At 29.6% G+C, this 11,881-nt stretch overlaps 2 protein-coding genes across 3 annotated transcripts; both read left to right on the top strand.

Annotated features, from left to right (window-relative positions):
- Positions 1-2,643: 2,643 nt before the first annotated feature.
- LOC101212734 (protein ENHANCED DISEASE RESISTANCE 2) lies at positions 2,644-5,304 on the top strand. Of its 2 annotated transcripts, none has more exons than XM_004147614.3 (2): positions 2,644-2,930; positions 4,228-5,304. In XM_004147614.3, the coding sequence occupies exon 2, from the start codon at positions 4,229-4,231 to the stop codon at positions 5,081-5,083; it is 855 nt and encodes a 284-aa protein (XP_004147662.1). In that variant the 5' UTR covers positions 2,644-2,930; position 4,228; the 3' UTR covers positions 5,084-5,304. The 2 variants fall into 2 exon arrangements, with proteins under 2 accessions (XP_004147662.1, XP_004147661.1); XM_004147613.3 differs by having other exon boundaries at positions 2,651-3,060.
- Positions 5,305-6,232: 928 nt separating this feature from the next.
- LOC101216745 (protein STRICTOSIDINE SYNTHASE-LIKE 13) lies at positions 6,233-9,334 on the top strand. The gene is made up of 4 exons (XM_031882193.1): positions 6,233-7,127; positions 7,331-7,615; positions 7,704-7,871; positions 8,808-9,334. Exons 1-4 carry the CDS (start codon positions 6,760-6,762, stop codon positions 9,253-9,255), a joined length of 1,269 nt encoding a protein of 422 aa, XP_031738053.1. The 5' UTR covers positions 6,233-6,759; the 3' UTR covers positions 9,256-9,334.
- Positions 9,335-11,881: the final 2,547 nt, after the last annotated feature.

Genomic DNA, 11,881 nt, shown 5'->3' with positions numbered 1-11,881 from the left:
AATTTTAAAATTTAAAGATCTAATTAAAACAAATATAAGTAAAAAAGTGTAATATTTTGTGATGAGACAAATATTCTTTTACCTTATATACAATTGTAACTCTTAACTTTGAATTTCTGAATTCGTCGCTAATTTCAACTATATTATATTTTTGTTTATATAGTAAACAAATGGTTATATAGTGCTAATAACAAGACCAACTATAAAGAATCATATATAATTTCCAGTTTAGGGAAATAAACGTTTTTTTTAAAAAAATATTATAAATGATAAACATCATATTATTAATCTTTTGATTCACCCTATATGTAAGATGGGATAAAATAATTCAATTTTTTACTTCTTTTTTTTCTTACTCCACATTTAATCAATGGTTTTCTTTAAAAATATAACTATATAATTTTAAAAAGAAATTCAATTCTATTTCGCCCCAATTTAAAGTCAAATAATTCACTTTATGTCATCAGAAATATTTTAAAAAATAGTAAAATAAATTAAAATATTTATCAACTATAGCAAAATTCTGGATTCTATCAGCGATAGAAACTGATAAACTTATATAATTGTTCAACAATGTCACTTATAAAAACATATCAGTATTTATCAATGTTTATTATTAATATAACATGAAATTTTGCTATATGTGATAAATATTACTATTTTTTACCACTCTCCAAATATTTATCGTCACACAAGAGAAGGGATAAATAAAGCATAGACTTTATTTTGTCTCCAATATATAAACAAATAAAACATCAACTCATTTCTTTATGTTAAATTAGAGATTCAAAATTGCTCACCTATATTAGTTATTATAAAAATGATGACAACCCATAACTTTTTTTTTTGTTTGGTCCAAACAATGTACAACATAAAAAATTATATCTTACTTAAATATAAGTTTGTTATTTTTGTTGATTTTTAATTTACAAACATGTCTGATAAAATAAATTTTAAAAATTAAGTCATAGTGAAGATCTATTATTTTTACAAAAAAAAAAAAAAAAAAAAAACTTACGCATGAAAGATTAAAAGAAATACAACTACGCCTAATATACCCTCGATACACTATTTAAATATACATGATAAATTACTGTTATACTTATATGTTATACCAACACTAAATGTTTTACTGATTATATATTTATATCATTAATACCCTTCATAGACTAAAAAAAGTCATATCTACAAAATGAGAAAAATATGTGTGTCAAGTATAAGTTCAAACTTAAGATCTCATATTTCATATTAAGATTCAAGTTATTTATCAAGAGAATGCGATAGAATATACATTTTCTTCTCAGGAAAAAAAAAATATATTTTATATAATCTTAATAAGAAAGGATCAGATTCATCCACGACGACGTGTATTGTTTCTAAAATTTCAATCTACACAAATATTTTAAACATTTTTAAAAAGTAAGAAATAAATATAACAAATGACTAAACCATTGGATCTATTCCTCTAGAACTCTCTAGATAGCATAACCGGGAAAGAAACTATCAAATCTCATCAACTAAATTTATATCTCAACTAACCTTACACAAATTTATTGGTTTTTATGATTTAAATACATACACCACCTACCATTATTGTTGTTATTCATATTTTTGTTATCGTTGTTTTCATTATTATTGTTATTTAGTTCTTACATTCATATATTTATTGATATCTATGAAATTAATGGATGTCAAAGTATTGGACGTGACAACACAAAATTGAATAGATCATAAGGGTTTCTTTCCTTTTCTACGAGCTTTTTGATCATTTTTTTTGTTATTTTTTAATCATGCAAGTAACCTAAAATATTAGGTTGAATGAAGATTTGACTCACGTTTAAATTTTAAGATTTTTGTTTTTTTGTTTGCCTATAACATACTTTCGTTCTTCGTCTCTCTCACTATCTTCGCACCTTTCACACTCTCAATCTCAATCTCATATGTCACTCTCATTTTCTCGTTCTCATATGTATTCATCATCGTCCTCTCTCAAACAAAATACTCTATCTGCAAACACAGCTTGTTCAGTGAGCCTCTTTTATGGAGAAAACTCACGAAAGATTAAAAAAAATGAAAAACCAATTACGAAAGACAGTAAGAATAGAGTGATGTAGAAGGCTCTGTGGTAAAAAAAAAGATTTAAAAAATAAAGAGAATATTAGGAATAGGAAGAGAGAGAGAAAATTAATAATATTTTGATATTTTTGCTTATATAAGGATGATTTGAAAAAGAAAAGTAATTTAAAAAAAAAAAAAAAGGAAAAAAGAGGTGTTTTTAAAACTATTTTGATAAAAAAAAAAAAAGAATTATTTGTCATTATTAGAATGCATCTCTAATTCTTCTCACCTAAGCAAATTAAAATGGCAAAACTCTCAAGTAAAATAAAAGATAAGACAATCAATTCTAGACTTCTTTGCTTGCTTTTATACAAATTATTTCAATTTTTTTTTTTGTCAATAAATACATATATCATTTAATGACAAATATATTTATTTAATTAATAATTATAAGTATATTTTATTCTCCAACATTTTCTCATCTATAAAGTTTGGAGAGATTGAAACGTAGGATCTATTATTCGTTATTATTTGGTATTAATTGTTAAGCTAAAATCTATCGTTAAAGTCATAAGGTCAAGTGGGGTCGGTTTTTAATGGAAACCAACTGATACTTTTGACGTTTGCTTTCAGCTTTCATCTTTAGTAAAGAGCTTCAATGGCGGCAACTGTTCATCTTCAGATGCTTTCTTAATTATGGAGCAACTAACCTCCAACAATATTCTTAATCTTGCTTGAATCTCCCCCAACGCTCTGAAAGTGAAGAAACCATCCGTTTTACTGATTCCATCCTCTCTTTTTTCTTCTTCAATCTCCAAGCATGAAAACGACTTTGGAAATTTCAACAACATTGTCCTTATAAAACCAACAAGGTAGAATTTGAAATTCCTCTCTCTCTCTCTCCCTGTTTCTATTTAGGGTTTCCTGAGTGCCGCCATTGCTGGAATCTCTGCTCTAGTGGCTCGCAATTGAGGTTTCCTTGCTTGGATTGCGTCCTCGTAGGTATGGATTTGTTGTTCGGTTTCGTTGGGTGGATATTGATTTAGTTGCTTTGTAGTGGTTGAGTTTTGGATTGCTTAGAGTTTTCCATGTTTTGTGACTTTGTGAGTAGTGGTGAAATTGTGTATATATTTAACTGCTTGAATGCATGAAACAGAAATTTCTGTTTTATGTTACTTTTATAACTCTGTTCTTATGAGTATGGTTAATTTGTGTACTAAATATAAATCTTGGTGATTGAAAGATTAGTTGAGGTATGATTGAGGATTCTTTTTTTGAAATTAGCAAAGATGTTAAGGGATTTGATGAAGTCCACAAAATAGGTCATAAGCCATCTGCACATTTGAAGTATTATTTTGGATTTTTCGTGGCAATTTAATATTGTTTCAGCTCAACTATACTGCGCTCTCATTTGGCTAAGAAATCATGCAGTGTTAAGAACTTACTCTTGCCAAACAAAAACCTTCTTCGTATTAATTGTTCAAGCCTTTCTTTATTCCACATGCATCAGGTCGTTTTTGCAGATCAGACCAGAAACATTGATGAGTTGTAGTGAGAGGTTTTTCAAGAAATAAGGATGAGACTTAAGTTTCTCTAGGTTATGCATGTGGTAGCTGTGAGGGATTCATGTCGGTTAGAATTTAACCTTTGCGCATTGGAACTTTTGGAAAGTTTTCTGCTTGTACCATCCTTTCATCATCCTTAATTATTCTCCTTTCTCTGTAGTTTTTCAACAAAAGGACTCTTTGCTCAAATTCTTGGCTAAATTAAGAAAAATATTCTTGGACTTTACCTTTTGGTTTAGAAATACTCTAGTTTTTGTTTCAAAAGTTGTAATGTTACTCTTGACCTTTCATAGAAAGTCCAATTTTTTAACGGAAATTGGAACTAGAAGTGCAATATTGAGACTTGGACATTGTTACATCGTTTCTAATCCAAATATTAGTTCAACAATCGAATGTATTTCTGCTCTAGGGGTAGTTTGACGCACTTATAAAGGGTGAACAAGTAATATTGCTACTTTGGAAGGACAAATATATCTTTTTAACAAAGGGTAAAGCTCTAGGTTATTTTTGTAATTTAGCTTAAGTTCTTTGCATATTCATTAAATACTTTTGTAATTCTCTAATTTGGAACAGTTAAAATATATATGTAAACTATTGCTCACAGGATGATTTATATGGCAAATATTGGTGAAGATGAGCTTGAATGGATTGAAAAAGTGAGATCAGGAGGGACTATTCCACTTCGTGGTGTAGATGGTAACTACTCAAATTGTTGGAGTTCTCCACATGGAGACAAGTTCCTAGTGAGAGGTCCAGAGTACTTTTCAACAAAGGCAAAAGTTCCTGCAGGCGAATCCCTTCTAAAACCTCTTGGTTTCGACTGGATAAGAAGCTCTGCAAAGATTGGAGAGATCTTAAACCATCCGAACAGCCGTGTCCAGAAGGCCATAAAGGATTCGTTTCCTACAGGTCCAAGGCCTTTTATCTGGGCATTTAATCTACAACTTCCAAGCAAAGAGAACTACAATCTTGTTTCTTATTTTGCATCAATAGAGCCCCTTCCCAAAGGCTCTTTAATCGACCAGTTCCTGAAAGGCGATGACCACTTCAGAAACTCAAGGCTTAAACTAATTGCTGATGTTGTCGAAGGCCCTTGGATTGTCAAAAAGGCTGTCGGCGAGCAAGCAATCTGCGTGGTTGGGCGTGTTCTTTCGTGTAAATACATCGTAGGGGACAACTTTTTTGAAGTTGATATCGACGTGGGATCGAATATCATGGCAAAGGCCGTGTTTCATCTGGTGTTTGGTTACTTCACAACTTTAACAGCTGATATAGCCTTTCTTATTGAAGGAAAAACAAAGGTTGAGGTTCCTGAAAGAATTTTAGGGTGTTTTAGGTTCTCTGAGCTGAACCCTTCTTCAGCCATGCCAATGGAACCATCTAATTCCATGGGGAGTGATGCTACCAACACTAATTTGCAAACTTCTATGACTACAAGACTGTGGAAATCAATTCGCTAAGGTATGCCCTAACTTATTATACCATTTCTCATTCAAGTAATTGGATGTAGGATAAACATTGTCATGCAAAATTGAGAGTAGAATATGTAAGAACTGATAAATTTGATGTTAAATGTGTAATTTAATACACAATGTATGTGTCATTTTTCTTTCTTTTATCTAAAATTGTGAATTGATAAAGTGGTAAGTCTACTTCGTTTGATTTGACCATTTGCAGCTTATATTCTTGTGTGTGTTAAGTGGAGATAACGAGGAAATGCTACAATTTAAATCACATTGGTAACCATTTAAGATATTCAAATTATACAAGTCTCAACAAATAGCTCTTTATATCTAAGACATTTTATGTCACATTTATTAGTTGATTTGTTTTCGTTATAGTCAAATTAATTCAATTTATATTGCACTTAATTCAATATATCACGGATGAAAACAATTTAGTATTAGTCCATGACTCTAGAAGTGTACTTTATACTAAATTAATTATAATTGATTACCCATTTTAACAATTAAATTATAAAAAAAATTAAATAATCAAACTAATATAAACTAAATAGACTCAAAATAATAAATATGAAATTAAGTTCACTTTACTTTTACTAATATAATTATTATTTACTTTTACTAATATAATTCACTATCTCAGCGATTGAACCCTTTTTTTTTACCCTTTCAAAAGTGGTTGAGTGTTTCAAAAGAACTCCTTTCTCTGTACTCTATGTTATAATTCAAAACTCACGTTCAAATAGAGCATTTTTTACTTGATTTATAATATTAAATTTATTTTGTTTTTCATCGCTTTTATGTTTCATGATCTTATTTTTGTTCCATCCTTGATTCCTCATACATTCTAACACCTTCTAGACCTCCTCTCGAACAATCTCCAATATCATATATATATATATATATATATATATATGTAATTTGTTTGATTTTTATGTTGGTTACATATAATTTTAATCCATGCACAAAAGCTCATTCATTCAAAAAGGCTCAAAGGGCCAATTTTTAGAATCTAAAAAGAATTACTTTTCAGATATTCATTCTCTGTGTTTCTAATTTGGTTAATACTTTATACATATTAAAATCCTTAGACGACAAACAGATTGGTATAAAACAAAATCATATTCTTATGGATAAAAACATTACCAATACAATCTCTTTACATTTTATCCATACAAATTAAACACTCCAATGCAACTAATTATAAAGATATACATCATTGTCAAAATGTCATAAGTTATTGGGAACTCCATTTCCATTGTTATCAAACTTAAAAGTAGAGATTCCGATGCCAATTTGCATGAGAATTAAAGTACCAACCATTTGAACTTTGAACAAAAAATGAAGGAAAATCTAAGAAACATTAGTATGCTATGCTACCACCCAACAATAAGAAATAATACAGAAAACATGCACACTTCAACCAAAAGTAACCTAATTTCAACCCTAAAATCCTCCCACACAATTAGGGCATGGCCCCTCCTCCCTCCTCCCTCCTCCCCCTTCCAACCTTTCATAAGTTAGCAGCAACTATTTAAACTCCTCAATTTGAGAGAGCTCACTCAACTCAACTCAACTTAAGCCCTCTTTGCCCCTCTTCTCTGTCTCTCTCTCTCTCTCTAAAAGATTTCTGATTCTAAGTGCGTCTTCTCTCCCTACAAACACTTTTTGAGATGCAGAAGAAAGGAATAGTGAAGGATGAATCTTTGCTTCAACACCCGGTGCTTTTCTTGCTAGTTTTGGGCCTGGGCTTTGTAGTAATGGACCCATTTGAGATGAGCCCTGTTGGGGGCTATGATTTCAGGCCGGTGAAGCATGACATTGCACCTTACAGCCAGGTTATGGGCCATTGGCCTAAGGATAATGAGAGTCGTTTGGGCCTTGGAAATTTGGAATTTGAAGATGAGGTTTTTGGGCCTGAGTCCTTGGAGTTTGATGCATTGGGCCGTGGACCTTACACTGGGCTTGCTGATGGCCGCATTGTTAGATGGATGGGGGAGGAAATTGGGTGGGAGACTTTTGCAATTGTCACACCAAATTGGTAAAGTTTAGAAATTTGTTCTCTTTAAATCCTAAAATTAAATTTATCGTATATTCCATTCTTGTTAATGAAGTTTCATTTTATACTTCATTAAATGCACATGCACTAAGAAGAATTGGATAAAAATCAAAATGTATAGTTTGATTAAACTGAAGCAAATTAGGGATTTTTGAATTAATAAATGGAGGAATTGATAAAATCAGGTCAGAGAAGGTGTGTGCTAAAGGGGTTGATTCAACCACAGCAAAGCAATGGAAAAATGAGAAGAAATGTGGAAGGCCCCTTGGCCTAAGATTTGAGAAACAAAGTGGGAATTTATACATTGCTGATGCATATTATGGGCTTCTTGTGGTTGGTCCTCAAGGTGGAACTGCCACTCCCTTAGCCACTCATGTTGAAGGAACTCCCATTCTCTTTGCTAATGATCTTGATATCCATAACAATGGCTCCATCTTCTTCACTGACACCAGCAAGAGATATAATAGAGTGTAAGTATTTCACTCTACTCATCATCAAGATTATACACTCAATTCAAATCCCTCTGCTTAATCAGTAGTTGTTGGATTTTATGTATAGGGAACATTTCTTCATATTGTTGGAAGGAGAAGCCTCAGGTAGGCTTCTCAGATATGACCCTTCAACTAAAACAACTCATGTTGTGTTGAATGGTTTGGCCTTTCCAAATGGTGTGCAATTGTCTAAAGACCATACCTTCCTTTTATATACAGAGACCACCAATTGCAGGTATTAGCTTTACATCAACACACATATATATATTGAACATGCAAAGTTATATATATACTACAAGTTCTTTGAGAATTCTCAATTTCTATTTATTTCGGTTCGGTGTATATAAATATTCACTTAATTATTAGTTATGTTATAGCATTTTTCTTTTTAACAACTTTGATTTATTTTAGTCTTTTGTCCCGGTGGTATTTAATTTTCATTAACCCGATCATCACATTTTCATGGATATTCTTCATTACTATATAGGTTTTGATATCAAAAGGAGGGGGTGTTCTCTCATTTTCAATAATAATATGAATTTTTTATTTTTTAGAAATATCCATCGACGTTGTCGTTTTATTCATATTTTTTTTACATTGAGATATTGATATTTTTGTTGATATTAAAAATTTGAGCATTGTCTTGTTCTTTAGTAAATGTGACAATCATGGTTTCTTGTTTATCATGCGTATTGATCTAACAAATATAGACCCCATAAAAATCCTTGAACGTGGAAATTTGAAAGAAAAAAAAACTATTAACTTTTTAAATCATTCATTGACCAAAAAACTTGTGTACGGTTGATAAGGAAAAATTTAGTGTCACATTATCAAAACTCCCCTCCGGCCACCTCAAATATATGTATGTAGATGGACCAAAATACACAAAACCCTATTTAACTATCTATTTTGATATCATCTTAAATTATCGATTGATCATTTAACAAAACTTTTACTTAATTAAAAAACTAAAATATTGTAGAAACAAAGAGTGTAACGGTCAAAGTATACGAAAGGATTTACAAAGGAAAGAAACAGAAATAAATGAAAGTACGATATGAACTAAATCAACCTTGTATTATCAACTCTTTTAAGTGTTAATACTATAATACTACGATAATGTCATTCTGTTTTGATATTGATTAACATATATATTGTGACATATACACAGATTAATGAAGCTATGGCTAGAAGGTGCAAGAAACGGAAAAGTGGAAGTAGTGGCCAATCTTCCAGGGTTTCCAGACAATGTAAGAAGGAATGACAGAAATGAATATTGGGTAGCCATAGATTGTTGCAGAACAAAAGCACAAGAGGTTTTAACTCACAATCCATGGATAAGAAGCATTTATTTTAGGTTACCATTAAGGATGAGCTTCTTGGCTAGATTAATAGGGATGAAAATGTACACTGTGATTTCACTTTTTAGTGAAAATGGTGAGATTTTAGAAGTTCTTGAAGATCAAAAAGGTGAAGTTATGGAGCTAATGAGTGAAGTTAGAGAAGTTCAAGGGAAGCTTTGGATTGGAACTGTGGCTCATAACCATATTGCTACTTTGACTTACCCTTTACAATCGAAGAATAATGATCATAATAATAATAATGCAACACTTAACTAATAATTGATTAATTATATTACCATACCCTATGTTTTAATTTTGATTAGTTTAATTTGATGATGAAATGTGACTTATATAGATGGAAATATAATCATTCTTCTTTTGTGTTTTTGCTGTTGGAGTTGTTTGGTATTTGATGTTTTAAATGCTAACGAGTATATTAAGATTTGAACGATGGTTTAGTTAAATGTTTACTCAATAAAGAAAGTGAAATGTGATCGATTTGAACATAATTTAACCGGTTAAAACATATATATACTACATAGTATTGTATTCTTGACTAAAACATATGAATTTATTTGTTTAAAGCAAATTAACGAGTTATATGTAATATGAAAAAACATGCATTGTATTGTAGAATTTTAGATAAAATTATTCTTTTTAAATGTAGATGTATTAGTCGAAACTATACACAAAAATCGTCAACCCTTCAAGAATAAGAAGGAATCGAGGAGAAAAATCGAAATTAAATACAACTTTATATAGACTCAAGGGACCTTGAAGAGGAAGCCAAAGAAGCATAAATTAAAGTTGTGGGCTACTTCGTTCTTCTCTTTAGGGATCTAATTAATAGATATTGACAAAAGTAGACAAAACCAAGGGCCTCAACTTCATACAAATCATAATCTACGTGTTTTAATTACTTGACCGCACCAACTCCGACAAAGAATGAGACTCAATGTCCACTAAAGGATTTTGGTGATCGTGCCACAACCTTTCTCTCTTTTGGTTAAATTTTTTACCAAGTTTCGTGACTTGCGTCTGCTTTGAGCTCAAGTGACCCTCTTTACGATTTTCTGTCGATTCCTCTTCAAACGAAGCTCGAAATGAGGATAGGAGAGAGGAGAAGAAAATTATTGGAAACATTACCATAGTTTCACATCGATTAGATAAGAGAATGATTATAGGTATATAAGTTAACACAACTATTTTTCGTTAGTACGAGATTTCTTTTAGAAGATATTTGAATGGATCGAAGGAGGATGAGTCTCAAAATTTGAGAAACGGAACATCCAAGGTAAAGATTTAACTATACAAATTTTAAAAATAGAACAACATATTTTAAGAAAGAGTAAAGTTCATGTATTTTTTCTAAACAAATATCAATTATATTCATACCACTGTACTGTGAGTGTGGCATCGATTTAAACTAGAAACTAATAAGGATATAAATTTGATCATTAAAATTTTATTAAATCAAACCTCTAAGTTTATATTTGCAAATCAATATAAATTCTTAATTAATATTTCTTCCAAATTATTTGTACAAATTCCTTTTATCCAATCCTAACATAAATTTGGGGGAGGGAAAGGGTCCACGTGGATAACCCTTTCTAAACCATTTAATCCTTCTCGTCATTCTTTATTTATAACTAATCCATTTAAATTTAAATACTATTTAATCTTATTTTTTTCTTTATAATTTCTATACTTATTAGTTGTTAATTTTAAGATATGACTACGTGAATTTAAAATTTTTATTTATATTATTCTTTAAATTAGATAATTTATTATGATTACAACGCTTATTTATTTTTTTTGTATGCATTACGAAAACTAGAATAGGTTAGTAAATGAAACATACAAAATTTATGTATTGGATTTATAATATATTTATTTTTTAAAAGACAATAATTTAAAAAATGTTTTTTGTATTGCACATAACAATTACGTAAAAAAAATATTGAAAATGGATGTCGTATTTAAAAAAATGAAAACAAATAGTTTTATGGAAAAATCAACTATTTGGTAAATTTAAGTATACGAAATTTGTATATTGAAGTTAGAATATAACTTTTTAAATAATAACAATAATTTATTTGCACATATTACTTAAAAAATGTTGAAAATGACTTCGTATTTAAATAAATTAAGGCAAACTGTTTTACGAAAAATTCAACGATTTGGTAAATTAAATATATGAAATTTGTGTATTGGAGTTAGAATATTAATTTAATAGTTTTTGCTCTTACAATATGTTCAATGTAATTGACTTCAATTTATAACTTAATTCCTAAAAACTATTTTGTTATTCGTATATGTTGTTAGTCATTGGTTTAAATCAATTGTTAAATAATGCAATTTGTGTATTGCATTTAGAATATCAATTAAAAAACAAAAATATAATTTATTCACACGTAAAAAAAAGTTTAAAATGAACGTCGTATTTAAAGAAATCAATGTAATTTGTTTATGAAAACTATAACGATTTGATAAATTAAATATATATAATTTGCGTATTAAAGTTTGAATACAAATGTTTTTATAAAATAATAATTAACTAACAAAAAATGCTTACGAACAAAACGTTGAAATTTGACGTAACTAATTAAACTTGTTTTACAAAAATATGACAATTTGATAAATTAAATATATGAATGTCGGTGCATTGAATTTAAAATACAATTTTTTAATTCATAATTTATATTTCCAAATACATATTATAATAAACTCTCGTAATCCTCGCCCAAACACATGTTATCAATTATCATAACCCATAGTAATCCTTCAACCAAATCTATGTTATAATAATCCAACATTTTTCATAACCGAACTAAGTTATTATAACCCACTATTTTTCATAACCGAATAATTCTTTATGTATAATCCTTTGTTTACTCCCTCA

This window comes from Cucumis sativus, chromosome 3 (genome assembly GCF_000004075.3).
Source record: "Cucumis sativus cultivar 9930 chromosome 3, Cucumber_9930_V3, whole genome shotgun sequence".
In the NCBI taxonomy this organism is placed as follows: Eukaryota; Viridiplantae; Streptophyta; class Magnoliopsida; order Cucurbitales; family Cucurbitaceae; genus Cucumis; species Cucumis sativus.
This window is presented reverse-complemented; position numbering and strand designations above follow the sequence as displayed.